General features: G+C 41.3%; 1 protein-coding gene across 1 annotated transcript in view; it reads left to right on the plus strand.

The window, feature by feature from the left end:
* The window catches only part of zfpm2a (zinc finger protein, FOG family member 2a), a 108,219-nt gene that overhangs the window by 21,340 nt on the left and 66,770 nt on the right, over nucleotides 1-20,109 (plus strand). Inside the window, exons 2-3 of the mRNA XM_083678661.1 lie at nucleotides 7,789-7,947; nucleotides 15,155-15,256. Of these exons, the coding sequence (XP_083534787.1) occupies nucleotides 7,789-7,947; nucleotides 15,155-15,256 (261 nt within the window). The remainder of the gene's footprint in view (nucleotides 1-7,788; nucleotides 7,948-15,154; nucleotides 15,257-20,109) is intronic.

Raw genomic sequence — 20,109 nt, forward strand, 5'->3', positions numbered from 1 at the left:
ATTCTTTCACTGCAGTATACTATACTGTACCTGCCATCCTTCAGACATCATTCCAATTAGTTTATTGCAAAGCAATTTCCCCTTGCTCAGTTGTACAAATCCCTGGTTGTCATTCATTTCATTTAGTACTGTAGCAGTTGGATATTCAAAAATCTGAGCGGTTTAATTATAGCACACTGTACAATATCTCAATGGTTTTGCTGTCGTGTTGTTGTTGTGTGTTTGTGCCACTCCTCAGACACCGTAGTGGGCTATATGAATCAAATAAGGCACTTGTCACTAATACAAAAAGACATTGTTGGCAGTCCATTGTTACCTACACTGCTAGCTATCGCAGAGGAAGTGATGGAGTAACGGCCCTCTCAGAACATTCCACAACGTTTTGACGCCTGTGGGGTTTATTGGTGTAAATCCCCCTCACACAGTCCCCCCGCAGGCCAGTAGAGAACATCATTAGCTGGGGCAGATGGGGGGTTCTTCTGTCAGAAAAGGGTTTGAGTCTGTACAATCGACGTGAATGAGAAACATGAAATCAAACAATGGATGATGAAATCTGTGTGAAATCTGCAAGCTCGTCCTGCAGCAGTAGTTAACACAAAGCTACACATATACACAGTACAGAAACAGAGAGTAGGGTGAAGGTGAAGGTGTAGGTGTAGGTGTAGGTGTGGTGGTGGTGGTGGTTGTGTGGATGGGTGTTTGGTGTGTGTGTGTTTATGGGGTGGAGGGGGGGGGGGGTGGATTCAAAAGGTGGATCAAGCAGGCCATCAGTGCAATCATATAATTATCCATATTAGGAACATTTGACCAGTCACCCCTTGAAGCAGCCATATTCCACTGTGTGCTGCAGCTCTTTATCCAGAGAGCAGGACTCTGTTCTCCATGTCTGAGAGAGGGAGAGAGAGAGAGAAAGAGGGAGAGGGAGAGAGAGAGAGGGAGAGGGAGAGAGAGAGAGAGAGAGAGAGAGAGAGAGAGAGAGAGAGAGAGAGAGGGAGAGAGAGGCACTGGCAGAATCCTAATCTCTCTGCTATAAGCTTCACATGGCCAGATCAAGAATTAGGGGAAAAAATCATCTCTGTCTCTGTTTTAAAGGACAGTACTTTGAATGTCATTTGACAATTTTCTTTTAATTAGAACTAATTTACAGAAAGATGCCCACCAGCTAATCTTTACAGGATAATTAACTTCTATTTTCTTTACTTTTAATTAAAAAGTGGAAAAGATTTAGCTGATCCATAAAGAATTGTTCTTTTGAAATGTTCATCAGACTTCCCACTTCTTTTGGCATTGGTTATATTTAGATCATATCTACTACTCAGTCTCCACTGAGTTATTGCAATGATTTTTTCTTATCCGGGTATTAAGAAGTGGAACCATCAATAGTAGAAATAGGAACCAGAGGCAAATTAGAATTGAATTAATGAAGAATTTATAGCAAAAGAACCCCGCCATCCTTTCGCGCTGAAATGAAATTGACATCTTAGATATATCCATTTCATAGAAATTCCTTGATGGGAAAATATTGTTTTATCTACATTATTTGATACACTAATCATTTTTTTTCTGAAGGCTCCCCATTTAATTCTTTAAAACAATTTCTTTCATGACTGGAAGCTGATTGTTGCAAAAGCAGTTTAACTCTTTGTGGTTATTTCACTCACACATACTCTTACTATAGGAGGTTAACCATTACAGTTTCAAAGGCTAAAGGAGGGATAGGATACGTTCTCTAACAGTTTGGCTACTTGTATATGACGTTCCTTGTATTTTTAGATGTTTTGAATATACCTCCATCTTATTGAGTAAACAGAGACATAGGCAACAATAGGAGGTGGGTTTCTTGTAGGCATACAGTAGCTACCACTCTCCTGATGAGCCAGTGGCTGAAGATGGATGCCCCCACTTAACCATGATAGCTCCCATGAGGAGGCTGAGTCAATGGCTTGATTAAAAGGGAACAATCAAGTGAAAAGCATGCTTATAAACCAGTAATTAAGACCACAAATATTTAACTTACATTGTTTCAAATGTCACATACAGTGTTATGGCTTATTTTGTATGTTGTATGTTAAGTAGTAGAATGAGACCAATAATCATTTTCGGAAGAGGAAGAGGGTCAAATGTGCAGCAATACAGGAATATAATGATTTTATGAAGTAATATTTCTGGATTTTTTACTCTAATCATGGCCACAGCAAAATTGGCTTGTACGTGACTGCAAAAACATGCTAATACGCGCTAACTAACCCCTGAGCTTCTTTGAACACATTTTCCTTTATTGGTGCATATCATTTGGAGGACAACCCTGTGACTTCCCTGGGATGAGCCAGTGGCCAGTTGGGTGTTTTTGTGTAGAGAGAGTAAAGCGAAGCAAGCCCAGCTCCACAGAGAAGCTGGCATCTGCTGAAGCCCCCGGGCATGCTCAGAGGTGCCTCCAGCATTTTAATGGGATAGTCAAATGCCAGCATGTTTTTATGCCATTCCAATTCAAATTCATTGGATAAAGAAATAAGAGTGTGTTATTCGCCTTTACTATCCTGACAGAAACAGTGGGCTAAATAACAGGCAACTAAGCAATTTAGTAAACACGTTCAAATCCAGCTTTTGTACAATTGATACACTAGATTGCTCTTCATTTTGGAAATAAAACAATGATATGATGCACCCGACTTGGTTTACACCAACATTGTTCAGTCGTAGCCAATGGTTGTGTTGCTGCCTTATCAATGATTTATATCTCAAACTGTGAATCTATAGAAAACATTGAGTGTCGTTTTAGCCAATGATGTCATCGGCATGCCTGACAACAGAGCCTCTGTCATGTCATCAGTCGAGCTGTGCCGCAGCCTCAGAAAGAAAGAGAAAGAGTGTGTGTGTGTGTGTGTGTGTGTGTGTGTGTGTGAGAGTGTGTTTATGTGTGTTTGTCAGCCTCAGATTAACCCTCCCTCCCTCCCTTTTTTACCACAATTTACACACAGAGTTTTGAAACAGTTTGTTGACTGTTGATTGTAAGTGCCCGAATTTAGGAACGCAGCCATTTCTAATCACCAGAATTACATTGCTTAGCAACCGGAAAATCAAGTTAAACAATACCATTGCTTATTCTCGGTCACAGACAGCGGCTCTGAGAACACATCAATCTCCACTGAAGCTGTTCCACCCTCCTCCATATACACAAACAAAATGAGTTCAGAGACATAAAATATACAAATGGTAATTTACTTTTGACTAGTGTTGCAACATTAGCTTCACATTTAGTTTGATCACAGAGGGTGTAACTTGAGAACAGGCTCTTTTATATGATTTTATGCAATGAAGTAGTTGAAATGAATAGTCCCTTTGAGGGTTCCTGTGTTAACACATTAAGCCATTAAGAATTGCGTACATGGTATCTATTTTATTACAGTGATCAAGGATTAAATTAGAGACCTCAGCCCTGTAACATATACACTGGGCCTTCTCCTAAGCTGTGGGAGCCCTCAGCTTCCCAGAGGTCATTATAGCCGATGAGAGTGCAGCAGAGAATATTGCCCCCAGTCTCCCGTTGCCCCTCTCCCCTCTCCCCTCTCCCCTCCCTCTCTGACAACACACTAGGAACTGCACTGCAAGACCAGACAAAACCCTTCTTCTCATTCTCGCACACCTCGCCATCAGAGCGGATTTGTTGCTTCTCTCAAGCTGTGTAGGTAAACATATGAATGTATATCTGTTGCGAGGGGTGTACACTGCACAGTGGCTCTAAGTGAAGCGCACGGTAGATTTGTAACTTGAGACAAAGTCTATATTTCCCCCCCACTTAAGTTCATAGTGGCCTGCGGAGTAATGTGTGTTAACCTGGAAGTCTGAAGGCACAGTATCAGCGCTGGCACAAAGGGCCAGTCACAGCCAAAGTTGGCAGGGGTTGCGCCGAGTGGCCCTATTGGGTTTAGGCTGCATTATGCATTCATGTTTAGTCTCAGGTGTTATGTTTTATCCCCAGGCCAGCTTGGACACATTTTCAATGGACCTTTGGATGAAAAACTGTATAGGTGGGAGCAAAAATGATTTCCATGCATATAGAGATCTGCTGCTTTGTTCTGTCAGATTCAATTACCTCACCTCTAATTAGGAGCTATAGAGAAGGCTGGGTTTGTGATCCGGACATCACACTGTGTAGCCTGCTGATAATGTGTGGTATCGCTATCAGAGCCCAACCACAAGCTCCTCACATTGCAGACGGCTGAAAAAGCAAGCCATGAAATTAGCAGTCACTCATACAAGCCCACATATTTGTTTAGAGCGCCTTCTCTTGGCTTGACTCAGAGACTGTTTGTGCAACTGTATTGTGTTGTCCTTCGCCATTTAGTTCACTGAAGCATTGAGGAGAAAAAATGGACTGATATATGTATATTTTCCTATAGGATTTGATCATTGAGCAAGCCCTGTTCATACTCTGTACTTGACTCATTACCCCTGTGTCCATCATATGGCCCCAGAGTCTTAGATACCCTGCTATATAGACTCTAGACTCTATAGGGCATTACCATATCTGTCCAAGCCTCCAATCCGCATGGTTGATCTCTATCAGACAGAGGCCATGCCATGAACAAAAGAGCCACTGTGATCACGGCAGAATTCAGCTCTACCAATGTCTCTATTAGCATTGGCTCCTGCATGACTATTTGAACAAAGCTGACATTTCCTTCTCTGGACGAGGAGGAGCATTCAGACTTAGATGGTTTGGGATGATGCAGTCAGGGTGGATGGCTGGCACTGGCAGAGCTGCAGAGGACACTGGAATACCTACACACTGACAGAGGAGGCGTGGATGGGCCATAGATGTGTGGCAAACATAGGCGTGTAACAACATCTTTAAAAGAGAGAAATAAACCAAGGACATGAGGGATTTATAGTGCCTGTTTACGATGCCCTCTCAGACTCACTACAGTCTTGCACTGAAGCAGCTGCTTCATGGTAGTAATGCAGGCCCACCAAGAGAGACAAGCGACATAGATGACAAGTAGAGTCACATTGGGTAGAATTACAGTGGATATCAAAGATGATGTGCACGCATTGCACAGGTTTGCACAACAACCTTTCCAATTTGACGATTTAACAATTTCATTATTACGAACAGTTTTTCCTCATTGCAGTGGAACAGTTTTACTCACAGTTAGTCTGTAGTTTGTTAGTTTGTGTATGTCGTAATGCAAGCACTATTTCTGTTGTTGTTGTTGTTGTTTTCTTGGCAGTGTCAGGGGCCAACTGAACTCTAGGGCTGGGTATTGGCAAGGACCTCACGATACGATCTGTGTCATGATACATGGGTCATGATACAATACTATTGTGATACATTGCGATACTCTCAGCCTACTGCGTTGTGTGTACCAACTTGCTAGTGTATACAATACATTATTGATATAACTCAGGGAATAACCACCCCCCCTCCACCCCCAAGAAAAAAAATAAAATAAATGAATACACAGATTGCGATGCTAGGGCTGGATTATCGATACAGTGCCATGGAAAATGATATCGGGATAATCAGATGTATCGATTTGATTGCACAGCCTTACTGAACTCCAGAGGGGAGTGATAGGAGGGCAGAGGAGCACGCATTTCTCTGGCCCATTCGTCAGCGCCTATAGAAATGCACCAACAACCATGGGTCACATAGTGAATGTGACAGGATTTTAAACAGTACACAACTAAATATAGCAGGAACGCCACTATCAGAAAATGAGTTAGGAGTGCGGTGCTAGTCGTTTAGAAAGTCATTATTCTTATCATTGCTGTCTCTGAAATAATTTCAGGTCTCTCCATGCAATGAATACTGTATAATAAACTAAACATGTGAGGAGGCGTTCGAACTTTGGTAATCTACGCAGTAACCCAAGAAGTAGCCATCAAAACTATGTGTCCCGCAGTGTTTTGAATATTTTATTTTACAATATTCAATAAAGCAAGTTGTTCATGGTGTATCCATAATGGTAAAAAACAAGAAAGTCCAGTTTATTTAGCATTTCACAAGAGTAGAAAAGATAAGACGCCGTTACCTATTGTCCATTAAGCCCCACTCTGTCCTATCTAATCTTTTCTAATCTACTTTCTTATCGGCCATGAAGTTTATCTCTCATCTTTCTCTCTATTGTTATTGAACTACACTGTAGATCTATTTTCTAAGGGGAAATAGTGCAATGTAATGAGGTAGAATCATTTTGTTGTAGGCCTACACAGAGTCCCTATTCAGCTGTGTAATGCAATATACAGTACAGTATGCGTATAGATATGTATTCTCCCCTCAATCCCACCATCCTCAATTGCCTAGGCAGACATATTTAACTCTAGTCATGCAATCTCCCCTTGATACCAAGATATTTATCTCAATATCATCTTAAGCGATGGTAGACTCATCGAGTCACTTCATGCTTCACTCCACTCCTCAGCGAATCAGCAGAAGGCATCAGATAACATCATAAAACTGTATCCTAATTTAAAGCGTCGCTCTCCCTTCACAGTGTCTATTAGAGATCTGTGTGCTAATTCTTTTCATGTCCAGGGCTCCTGCAGATGTAGCCTTCTACAAAGGAGTAATTTATAAGACTAATGAAAAGAGCAAGCAGTTTGTGGAGATCAGGGGGTCTTTTATGAGGCTCTGCACGGGAAGAAAGGGAAACAGGAGAGCACACCAGCCCCAGTTTTTGAACTGAAATTATTGCTTTATTAAAGCTGAGGGGCTCACTCCTGTTACAATAGAACAAACACATTGAAAGGTGCTGAGAGGATATCAGTGTACATACTCTGTCTGAGCTCTAGTATGGTGCGTGAGAGGCTAGCAATATAGCTCATGTGTGACAGACTGAAGAAGAGAGCATTGGTATCTACCAGCCAGCGACAACAGCACTTTTTATATGATTATTCACTCTCAGTTTAGCCTCAGAAATAAGTTTTGAAAATAATGCAGGTTTCAGCGGGACTGGCAAGAGTGTATTTTTCAAATATGAACCAACATTAACTTTAAAAATGTCAGTTATTTTTTTCTATGTTAATTTTCCAAGGCATTGGAGATATTTTTGGGAGGGAAGTGAGGTGTGGAAGATGCATTATTTTATTAACATTCAAAAGCAGGGGTGAGATGTTTTCTGAACCTAATACAATTCAGGTAGCAGTACAGTAATTCCATCAACGCTCTTGATTAAAGCAAAATGGTAATATGCAAATACCAAAAGAGATGTACAGCTACAAGCGAAACTCTGAAATCATTTAGATTTAAAGAAATAATATTGCACAGAGGGGGAAAAAATTAATCACACAGAAAAATGTCTCCTTTAAGATTGCACTGGTGTATTACCTGGAGGCATGGAATGTAAATGGAAAATCAACATTGTACCCTCTGATAAGGCTAACAAATTAATAAAAGTATTTTCTTTCCACCTCCCATGCTGATGCTCATGTGAAAAGTCAGAGAGGAACTTTTTTTCCCTTTCTCAGAGGTTTTGTTAAGCAGGTAATGGAATTTAACATCAGCTCTCATCTTGGCTGTGAGTTCGGTTGTTTTCAGATGCAAGACGCACAGCCCCAATGGACTCCCTTTGTCAGTTTAGATGAAGTGTTTATTTTTTAATTGGCAGAAAAACATACTGTTTGGCATGGGTCCATCTTGTGTTTCTCTGCATGTATAAACTAGAAATTAAGTGAAGTTACTTCAGAACTTTCAATGAAACAAAGACAAAATAGTAGGTTTAAAGAAGCCGCAAGGATCTGATGTAATGTGGTGAACATTGCTTGTATGGGTTCGTGTTCCCTCAGGTCCCCTGGAAGATGGCCTGGAGGAGGAGGAAGAGGAATGTGTCTCGGAGGAGAACGAGCTCACGGCCAAAGACGAGTTCTCGGTGGAGGAGAATTTCTCCACTGAGTTTGAGTCAGAGAACCTGAGCTGTGAGGACATGGAGTACTTCTGCAACAAAGGTGATGATCCTCCTATCAGACAAAAATACATTATGTGTCTTTTAGAACCCTGGAGTGGTCTCCTAGGGATAAACATGGTTGAAACCCTACAGTATATACTGATGTCATCTAATAAGATTTTGCCTGGACTCTAGGCGATCTGGCATTACATGTAACCATATCAGATATTCTCCTGGATCTCCACACTTAGGGTTGGAATTACAGTATCCTTTTTGATATCTGATTCCCACAATATACCTACGAGCAGTAGTTTGATCTGGCAGAGATGGCACCCACAACACTGGTTTTTCCTCTGTGATAGCCCCATGAAGGCGCCTAGGTGCCACTGGAGAGTAGCGCATCCCTTTGAGCACAACACAGCGCTCTGAACACTTACAGCACCTGCTACTGCTCGGAGGACTAGGGACATAAAACGCCTAGCGCAGCCAAACCCACTACTCCTCTTTGAACTCACATTCAATTAGATTGCTTCTTTATATTTGTTTCATTTTGGTCACACCTTGCCATCACAGGAGCTAATTTGTGGCCTGCTCCAGGTTACAGTGTGAAGATGACAGAGCTGTCACACCCCCTCCCCCCCTTCCCCCAATACGAATTCCCCCCAGTCCCAGGGTTTTACTACCCCAGGTGTCCCCACTCTCACTGGCTCATGAATGCCATAAATTTGACTTTTTAATGAATAACCAATGCTTTGAATGTCTCTTTTTTTCCTTCAAAAAGAAATGTTTTGATTTTTTTTTCACACCTCCAAACTGATTTGCCTTGTGGTAGTTCATTTTTGAAGACGTCTTCAAAAAAAATAAAAAAAATCTTTTTATGTTTTCAAAGGCTATGCCCCCAATAATCATATCAATAATATTTTCCTTTTGTTCTTCTAGAAAAGCTATAGCAGATATCTCAAATGTTTGAAAATTAAAATGAACAACAAAACCTTCTCCTCTATTCCTTTCATGCGCTTTACTGTAAGTCCTTACAAGCTTCAAAGTATGTCACTTATTTTTCATATTGCAATGTAATGTACTGTATGACAATACATACAGTATGTTGGACACAAGTTGCAGGTACAGTTTATTGTATGGGTAACATACAGTACACATGTGTACACAACATGTGTGCAACATCTTTATTATAATAGGTCTTATTATATAAAAAGATCAAGATTGTTTTGGGTTAAATGAAGAGTTGCAAAAAGTGACATGATAGATTGAGCCGGGAGAACATGAGGGCGATTTGAAGGGTTTGCAATTTAAAAACGTAGTAGCTACTGTATGAATTGTACAATATATATGTGAGAGCATCCTAAGAAATATTACAACTTCCAAAATTGTGATGTTACAAGTCTTCAAAGAACCCTGGAAAAGCCATTTGATATCCCCTTTGTCTTGGATAAGACCAAGTATGAGTGAGTGTGTTCTAAATCTCCTTGTAGTTTCTGATGTTTGTGAATAAAGTAAAACTAATAGATGTCCAAAGTGCCAAACGTTCATTTTCCATGTTACTTTTGTAATCTTTCCCTTGTCATATACATGCTTTGCTAGTCAGATTTGTTACTTTTCCTATCTAAGCTTGGCTAAGTCTCTCATTTCCTTGTAAGACCCAAGTGATGGTCTATCCAAGTTTCTTTCTCTCCCTGTTGCAAGTTCTGCGCATCAGGTGTAGCCATTTTGCCATGATCCGGTCCTCAATTAGATCTCTTTAAAACTAATTTAAACCTATGTCTGAGTGGCTTAAATTTACCCCACTTATGTGAAAGTGCTGTGAATTAAACAGGACACAATCCTGGCCGCATTAAACGGTTTAAGTGTGTTATTCCTCGACTATAGGAGGAAAAAGAGAGCCCCCTTGATTAACTAAACCCTCTCAAATGTGATGGCATGCTGTAATTAGCCCAGTGCGGAGTTGAACGTGGGTTTTAAAGCAGCCACTCATCCCATGGCCTTTATCTTCTCCTGCTTTCCGGAGAATAAGGTCTCCCGTGTAAGGTTCCTCCACTGAGCAGTGACTCTCTGGTCTTAGCTTAGCCTTGTATCTGTGTAGTCACTCTCTGAAATGGGCTTGTCAGGGGGACCTAAAACCTCCATTAAAAGTTTCAGCCTATAATAGGTATTAAAAAGCTGTAGGAACACAAAGAGGAGTACCAATTTTCATTAACATATGAAGCACTTATTAACTTTGATCAGAGTGCGGTGAAGTAGCAAAGCCGCTTAAAGGCGCAAAGGTCAAGAAGTTGAATGCCACCAAAGTCTTACCCATTTGCCTTACCCTTGCAGAAAACGGGCTCCTCAGATAACTGGTGGTTGGAGCACCTTGAAGCCCTACCTTGGCTCATTTGGCATGGTCAACTCCACAACCTCCTCGTTCGTCTGCCGGAGGCCATGTTGTTGTTATTGATGTCTAGTAGAAGTTGTGGACCTACTGTACACCTGACCACTACACCAGTATATTTCTCCTTGTCATTTATCAAAACAATTGATGTCCTGGCTATCTAAGTTGTGTTTTGTCTTTCTTGCAGTCAGCAAAATATGCACATTCTTAATCAAAATGTCATTCATGTCATCTCTGTGTTCCTCTGTGTGGATACCTACACTAAACTATTTGGAGAGTGTGTCAACTTCAGTTCCACCAATGCCTGCTCATCTACCATGAAATGATTGAGAGGCCCTTGTCAATGACACCACATATAATGGCTCTGAAACAACATACATTGGTGTGAAATGAAGTCACCACATAGAATAGGGAAGCCTGTGAGCGCACAGCATGTGAATACATATGAAATTAGAAGATCTACCCATGAGCACCCTCCACAAAACGCACATACCCCCCCTTAGAAACAACCTTGGCTTTTCCTTGGTCGATGAAAATAATGTCTCCTCAAATAACTTCCTCTCTACGGTCAATTTCACATTTATAGAGCTTTGCTTGTGAACAGCACACAGAAGAACACACTCCACAGTCTGATTTATACTCTGTTGTCACACATAGCGCCATAATTGTGAGAGTGATGCCATTTTATTTACCGACTGGCATCTTTTTTTTTTACTGAAATTGTGAAATTTCACCTTGCAGTTTTACCCCTTTTTATAGTGAAAATATGAGTGTGAGAGTGTCTATGAAGTTCAACACAAGGTGATGCCACAAGCCTCTGTGTGTGTGTGTGTGTGTGTGTGTGTGTGTGTGTGTGTGTGTGTGTGTGTGTGTGTGTCTGTGTGTCTGTGTGTGTGTGTGTGTGTGTGTGTGTGTGTGTGTGTGTGTGTGTGTGTGTGTGTGATCCACCTGTTTTCTGATGACAAAAGACTGCTTCAGTCGGCGTTGAAATATAACTGACATCCTGTATAATCAACTGGGATTGATATCCCACTTCCAACACCATTTGTCAAAGACTGTCAGTGAGGATATTGATTGAACGTATGCGATTCTGATGGCGACAGAGTACTGTACATGCAGTAGCCTGAAGTATGACAGGATTGCATTCATATGGTCCAATCTCTAGTCATAGACCCAAATAACCACATTATAATGCAGTCACAGAACATTTCACTTTGTCACAGTTGAAGTGGACCTGAATATCTGGGATTCAGTGAAGTAAATACAAAACCATATTGACCATTGATTTGACCTCTTAATGGGTCATTTCAATCACAGCAGTCAGAGACACAGTAATGAACAGAAAGGGGCAGAATTAATTATGCCACTCTTTGTGCAATTTAGAGGTAATCAGAATCCTCATGAACAGAACAGAAGATCTCTTCAATTTCTTTATTTTTCCTTTTTTTGCCACAGCTGCCAGTGCCCGGAATGGTAAATGTGGAATTTTAATGCACAGTTGATGCTGAGAATATGGGAAATGCTAATTTGTGGTGCGATAAGATGAATCGAGACATCCCTTTAGCCCCATTTGACTCAGTGGAGGAAATTAATCATTAATGTTTGTTAAGTATGACAATCTAACTGGGCCAGATCTACATGCTCTGAGACTGAGGCAGAGTGAGATAAAAAACCGGGCTGCAGACAGGGAGGAAAACTGCCAGATTCTTTAATGATGGGAATTTATTGGCATTTAAAGAGACAGTGGCAAGGCATTTCACTAATAGCCTCCCGCCATTGGAGTGTTCTGCTGCAACGGCGTGTAATTCAGACCTTTTCCTGATAACAGAGGTGTGCTTACAGGTATGCTTGACTTTGGTGAAAAAGGTTGCTTTTTGTAATTGCTTATCACTGGCACTGTATTTGCTACAGTGTATCAACAACCCACTGCAACATATACAGTTTTAATAGACTGGCACCATCATTGTATTTGGGGTAATTTCCCTTTCACAAGATTTAGGTGATGGTCTTCACGACCCTTATGGTGGTGAAGATGATTTAGATTTTGGTGAAGCTAGATTAGAAGTGTCTCAAGCACTACTGTAGCATGGGCATCTGCAATCATTCCTAACCCTGAATATTAACCATAAAGCCTAATCCTATGTATGGGTAAACTGCATCCATCCCCATGCGGGCACCATTTTGAGGAAGTTGCAACCTGTCTGTAGGCTGGCTGGTCAGGATTAGAGCCCTCTGAGCTCCTTAAAATCGCATGCACAAGATTGACATTTTCAAGGGCTTCCTTGGCAGAGACAATGCTAAAAGGGAGAGAAAAAGCCAATATGACTTTGTTCCTACCTTGCTGGAGGAGTTGTTTGTGTAAATCGCCTATAAGCTTATTGACCTGAATGTGTGGCACCCGCGTGTGACTGCGATTTGGCTGGAGAGCTGTCCTTTGATAGAGCAGCGATAGGGCTGATTTTAACAGCTCACTGACTCCCCTCACATGCCCGCCAAACCTGCACCCCACTCCCCCACTCTTCTGCAGCCCTCTCTCACTCTCTCACCCCTAAATGTCTTCATTTGATTGCACAAGGAAAGCGGATTTAGCCAGCTGTAAATTATGATTTAGACGATAATGTAGATCATTGACAATCTGTCTCCCTTGACAACACGGCAGTAGGCTCTCATCCAGATGAAGAAATGAGGTGTTTCTCATAAACCTCTCTGAATCAAACGGAATGTCTTATAATCAATCTACTGTATCGAAGAAAGGTTGATACTAATGCACTTTGAAGTCATAAAGAAGGGGCAATATATCTCTCTATGTATTCTAAGGTCTTTTTTTATCACACTCTACGTGCTGGTGCAGCATTTCTTCATTGCTGTTTCCTACAACATTTTGTGGAGGAAACTTCATCAAGCCCTGTGACATTGTTCCCTGTGAGGTTGCCTCGGCGATTGTGTTTAAAATGCATTGCAAACTGTGTTAGATAGAAGGCAGAAAATCCTTAATCACTGCTTAATTAAGGAATCATCTTGTAGCTTCATTTCCTGAGCTGTAATTAAACAGTTCCAATACGTTTCGTTACAGGGCTTAACATGTTCGCCTGAGATCAAGGTACTGCCTTTAATGTTATCTCTCTGGCTTTTTTAAACTCGCTCCATTGGTAGGAACTGTTGATATTCCGCCTTTGTTATCCTCATCATAATACGAGCCTAGTATGCTAAAGAGGTTCTCGAGGCCCAACAATAAATAGTAAGGGAATTTAGTGAGTGGGCTCACTGATAATACTGGGAGGACATTTCGCCAGCCCAAGCAGACACTTGCATAAGCAAAACTGGGTCATTATGACCTCATGTACTGTACTGTAAGTAGGACATCGCTGCAGACTTCCCTCCGTTCTTTTTTCTCTCTTTTTCTCGTGTGAGGCAGGAAGCTGCTATCCTTTTGGCAATGTTTGCTGCCTTCTTTGAAGTGAGCCATGTCTGTAAGAAACTAAACAAGCATGGTGTGTGTGCTTGATCTGGAGATTAACCCAGAGTGGACCAATGTTCAGGCTGTAGCTGTACAGTATGTCCTTCTGTGGGAATCGTCTGGAGGTGTTAGAAAGCCCAACAGTGCCCGTGGGGAGCTGAATACTTCTGATACCCGAACACTGTGAGGAAGTCTCTCAGATGGTAGTGGTTGTGATGGTGGTGAGAATCTGAGATTGCTGTGATGAACATTACATCATGTTTTAACTACAATTGCCTTTATTGCTATACTGTATATTTTCTTATGATCATGATGATCATGTTTATGAAGGCAATTATCAATGTCATGATGATATTATCCTCATTAATACAAAGGGTCTGTCAAGCTCAATCTCTCAACTTCTTCAACGATTAGGCGATAATCCATGAATGTCCTTGGCTGTACATTAGGTTTAAAACATCAAAGAAATCCAGTGACAAGAAAGAACAAAATTTCCATCTACAAACTGCAAGTCCAAAACCAAGCAGGGGCTGGAGACTACTGTACTAACAACACTGCATGTACAGTATTTGGAACACTACACTTGGGGCTCCTATGTGAACCACAGTACTTAGCTCTGATTTATGTGCCCATAAACTGGACCTAAGCATTCAAAATAGAAGAAGGGGTTTTCAAGAAAAGCACATCGAGGAACAGAGTGAGCCTTCGCATCAGTGTTAGCTGCTGTGCTGGATGTACTGTAATGAAATATTTAACACGGTCTTTAAACTCTTAACTTCCCAAAGGTAGCGATAGTCTACCCAAATATTCCTGAGCCTGTTCTTCCTCCCTGATCCCAGAGACTGTAAATCAGGTCCACTTCCTATAACACACATTCTCCCTCCACAATAGATCAAACAGTAATAAATAGCCACCTCTCTCCACACATCGCCTTCCTTCCTGTTCCATGGGGCTTCCTCCTGTAGGCACTCCTGGGAACTCCTTTACATAAAAGTGTGTGCAGCTGGACCGGAGATCTCACAGTCAGTCACACACACACAATTCATACCTCTGGGGGTAGTACAGTATATGGACTGTACTGTACTGTAGACAGTGCGACTCTGTAACAATGAGGAGAAATACTCCAAGCTGCAGGGGTGGAATGAATTCCCATGCTTCCTAAAGATGTATATTATCTAGCTTGTTGTGCACATGGTTAATGATTACAGACATTAATAGACAGTAAGGCCATTCATAGTTTATTGATTGGCCTGTAAAGCATTTGTATGTTGTCACTGACAATGTGATATAATTTGTTCTAATATTGTCATTGATTTCTGTCAAATCCCTTATTTGAACGTTATTTGAACAGCATTGTACAGTATTCTGAGAGCAAACACTGTCTATCCACAATATCATGTGACTGACCACCTCCCTGTCCTACAGGAGAAGAAGATGGCAGTCGAGAGACGGGGGAGTCGGACATGGACGGACAGACTGAGAAGACCAGACACCCTACTGTTGGGCCAGAGGACTGGGATGGACCAAGTAAGCTAACCCCCGTTTATCACTTCCGAAGTAGAGAGGTCAAGTTTTAGAAGGCCTACAAGGTTAACACACATTAAGTTGGCCTATACCTGTGTAAGAATACTGTCATTAATACCACAAACCGCTCAACTCCATTCTAAGCCATTTCAAAGCAATTACTAATGCAGTAATACAGCATACAATGTTGTCACTAAAGTAATACCAGAGTTAATACTATATTATGTATAGGGGCAACTAAATGTCAAGTGTGACCGCACCACCTCCTGGAGACACTTTTGACATTATAATGTGACCCCTGTTTATATCTAATGTACCTCTTAGGATTGAGTGTTTTCAAATCCACAAAAGGAAAAGAACAAGGCACACAATAAAGGGGCAATAGAAGCCTATAAAGTTTGAATGAATTGTGCTCCCTAACAAACTGCAGAGAGAAAACTGGGGTAAGTGATGTGGTGGATAAATGAGTATATTATCACCACTGAATTGTAAGTTAACTTACCAGGGTTGAATGGGATGGATTAAATTGCTTTGCGGTTAAGCTTATTGTATATATGCTTGAACATAGACAGGGCCCCCAACACAGAAAGCTTATAATAAAACTGTATATTTATCTTTTCTTCTTGAAAAATCTCATTTACCATGCAGATTTCTCCTTGCTTTCTTCAAGGGTTTAGAAAATAGTTTTATCTTGTTTTTCTGTTCTTAAAAGTCACTTCATCAAAGTGATGGATAATACATCTAACAAGATAGCAACACAGCAATTACCGCTCGGCATTACAACCACATTGCTGAATACACAAGAAAAATATGATTCCTTTTAATGCACATGACCTTAAGAATTTATTGCAGGTACATACGTTTATAAAAGTGGATTTGGGCAAGTTGTGCTAGAAGCCCCCTGGGGTGTGTATTTTATACTGACAGTGAATCAGTGTTATCAGTGCTATCAGATAATGCATTTATCATTAAATTTCACATTTGCATTTAAATCTGGGGAAGGAAATGAGCATTGCTGGCTAAAGATAAGAGCGCTCGGACGACAGTAATAAACCATCACTGTGATCAGTCAGGAGACAGGGCTGAGGGGGTCAGCTGAGAACTATGGGGGCTATGACAAAAAGAAGGCATCACATGCGGAAAAGGCCTTTTGGGGGGAAAACGCTGAGCTTAAAAATATTGCTTTGAAAGGCGGATGTGAGCTCTATGACTGACTGTAATTATGCCCCATCTCTTTACCCGTCAGAATGAGAATTACCGACTCAGAACACTGCAGGACTGGGGGGGCTAGACGTGAGCCTTATGGGGGAAACGTGCTGGATTGTCTGCCTAATAATTTGGGTTTGAAGCAACCGCAGAAACATGATGTAAGATGAGATAGCACTGCAGACTAATGTCTGATTGACCAACAGGCAAACATGTATCTGGTCAGCCCCAAGGACCAATACCCATATGGTACAAAGGCTATGCTCGTTATTCTGCCATAATAACCATGCGATAGCATCATTGTTACACTATCTACATGTTCCTCACAGTTAACTCCCCTTCCTCTTCACAGATGGTCTAAATAGCACATTACTAAACATCCCTATGATGTTGTACCAGTCCATCAGGGAGACAAAGTTTCAGAGTGCCGGATGTGCCTTTCCTCCCCTGTTGTCTTTGTGGGAAGAGTAAAGCGGGCAGAAATGTATCTTTGGGCAGAGTAATGCCATTCACTTTCCCATCATGCTTGCCATGAAAGGTCATTTCCCTTTTTAATTTTTCACATTGTGTTGGAAACGTCAGATGGGCATGTTATAATTTGAATAAAGAGGGAAATCAGACAATCAGATAGGGCCATTTGAAATGACATGACTTCCTGTTCAAAGCGATTAAAAGCAAATTTATTTAGTTTGAGACTGTCTTTCCTTTAATCTCTTTGTAAATGTTCAGATAGGGAGCATTCAAATTCTCTTTGTTATTTCTTGGCTTAAGTTTAAGCAGGTGCGATAACGATCACCAACAGATAATTTTTTAATCACCCAGTTGTGTGTATCTGAAAAGGATGTATAATGGACATTACTTCAAAAAAAAAAAAGAGAGGTATAGTTTTTTAATGAGGTGGACTTGGAACATACTCACCTGCTTTGGTGATCCTATTGAACCTCCTCTACAATATCCCTTCACCGTAAACCGACAAAAGCCATTACCTCCCCTAATTGAACTTTCTCTCATTCTGTTACCATTTCAGGAACTTATGTCAAGTGCTGTAGTTCCTTAGTGTTCCTTCCCTGTCTGTATAGTACAGAGGAGGACCATGTGACTCATTAATCTGGTGGGTGTTCTCATTTGGAGAGCAGGCCCTCTGATGTCGATTCTCTTAGTAGAACACCCAGAGAGCTCTCAATAGAAGCATGTCCTTAAGCGATCTGCACAGCGATCATGTTCATGGCTCGTCATGGATGTTTGCAATCAACGTATAATATGGAGATAGCATGTGTAGCTATTCTTTAATTTTCATGGACTAGCTTCGATACAGATCTGACTCTCTCTCCTCAAGGCTAATTGGGAGTGGAGGGTGTTAGCTAGCTAACTCTGCTAATGAACTTGTGCTCGTTCTTATCTAGATGTCTGCTCTCATGTTCCACACCCCCAGAAAAGTCATGGAAACTCAGCCTGGGAGAGTGCTCTCATTGCTTTCTTTATCCGTTTTGTCTCGATAGTACAGTCTTCGTTCTCCCTATTTTAATAGGAATACAGATATTAGGTCTATAGCTTACACGGTTGATTAAGCAGACACTTTGATGTGTATCTGTAATCATCACGGTATCTTTGATCTTAAGTATTAACATTAAATCACTGTCATTTCACAGTTTTTCAAGTAAACAATACATTTTCTACTGGTTTAGGGTAAATCAGATAGCTAAGGTCTTAAGATAATGCTACAAAGACGATAGCAATAGGGTGAGAAAGCTTCTGCAGAGAAGGCAGCAGAGAGGATGAGCACTAAACACAAGGTAGCAGAAGTGATCACCTTGTCTGCATATTCTCTCGACTTGGCTGTGCCTGACCAAGACAGCCCTGTCATCCCTCAGTGCCAGCTGGGCATTGGCAACGGACAAGCAGGGGTCATCTGAAGGAGCGGCCCTCTGAGATGGTGCCTGATGGTCAGAACAGGAACAGAGCCCACCTCCTGTCACCCACCCCCACCACCCTCAAACCCCTTCTTCCCCCTCCACCCCCTTCAATTCATCAAAAACCTCACACTAAAACATTGCTGCCCTCAGATGACGAGTCTCAGTTTCCCTTCCAGCCCACCTTGGTGTGTCTGTCCATGATCCCTCCTCCCAGTCCACACAAAACAATAACCGTTTCAGGTTTTTATGCACATATGTCATGCTAGGAGAATTTGTGGAGCAGATGGCCACGATACTGTGGCAGGTGCTTCAACAAATGTTTGCGATCGCCGTGCTGCTATTTATATCATTGTGAAACACAGACACACAAATATTTGCGAAAGGACAGTGGGTCCTCTTTGTCGTGAGTCAGAGTGATCACCAAAATAAACAGATGGGATTTATGTTGTACGACAATGACTTGAACTTTTGAGGGTGAAATATTTACTTTTTTTTTTTTTTAAGCATTTGAAGCATGAACTGTAGCAACACACTAAATCAGGTAAAACTAGATACTGTTGCCTCTAGTAACCAGAATCTTTATGAAGCGCAACTCCAAGAAGTTGGATGTCCAACAGTATAATCCTCAAAATAGTCCTAAAATAACTGACGGTGAAATGTGTTGAGTACATTGAGCAACATTTGCAGTTATAGCGACACATTTTGTGGGATATTGAGTTATTTATGACACATTTGTGGCCTAGCTGGTCCTGTATGAGCTAGCTGTGAGAGAGATCCTATCTATCTATCTATCTATCTATCTATCTATCTATCTATCTATCTATCTATGTGTCTCCGTCTGTAGATCTGTGAGGCTTCTGCAGCACAGGCCACTACACCCCCTCTTGTCTCTCCACCATGTCCCTGCATGGACAATGATCACACATCACAAGGAATGTGTTCCACGTCAGAGTGAACACTCCATCCATCCAAAGAACACATAAACTTTAATGAGAGACTCTTCTGCCTGGCACCTACCAAGTCCTGCACGGCAACAGTGCACGTTTTAACTCGGCGCTGATGGCCATTAAGTCAGGGTGTTGTAAGGAAGGAGGGACGCACTAGAGCCGGGGAGAGAGACAAACGCAGAGCCCAGATGCAGATTAGGCTGCGGAAGATGAGGGTGTAAAAGGGATTTAATGGTAGGATGGATTAGAGAAATCCTTGTAACAATGTTAAATAATTATAGTTCCAGCCGAGATCAAAGCGCCATTGATTGAACCCCCTCAAGCCTTTAGCACATAGAGTCTTGGAAAGCAAAGATTGGTAAACTAGTGCTCAGACCACTCTGACTGCTCGGGTTAAATTGGATTGGAAATATTAGGATATAGAGGAATCCTTCAGGAGGGTTTCCAGTGCTTTTGTTACAGGAAATGTAGCCAGGGATCCGTTTGAAAGGTTTGATAGTAACCGTCTTGACAAAATCATAAGACGAATGTGTCACCGCCGCATCAACTGATACTGTACCTTTTATGTTTTAAGTAGACTTTAAGACGGTTTGGACTTTTATATCAGCGAAAGTACAAACTTTGAGGACAAGCTCTCATTCAAGTTGTTTATATTTTTCTTATAATCAAGAAATTTGGACATGCATCATGGCGATTTATTCTCAAAAGGATGTTTTATCTCTCTCTTCCAGGGGTTTTTAGTCAAAGTGTTTTTGCAAGTCTTGCAAAACATAAATGATACTGTGAGATT

The sequence above is a fragment of the Argentina silus genome (genome assembly GCF_951799395.1).
Source record: "Argentina silus genome assembly, chromosome: 10".
Taxonomy (NCBI): domain Eukaryota; kingdom Metazoa; phylum Chordata; class Actinopteri; order Argentiniformes; family Argentinidae; genus Argentina; species Argentina silus.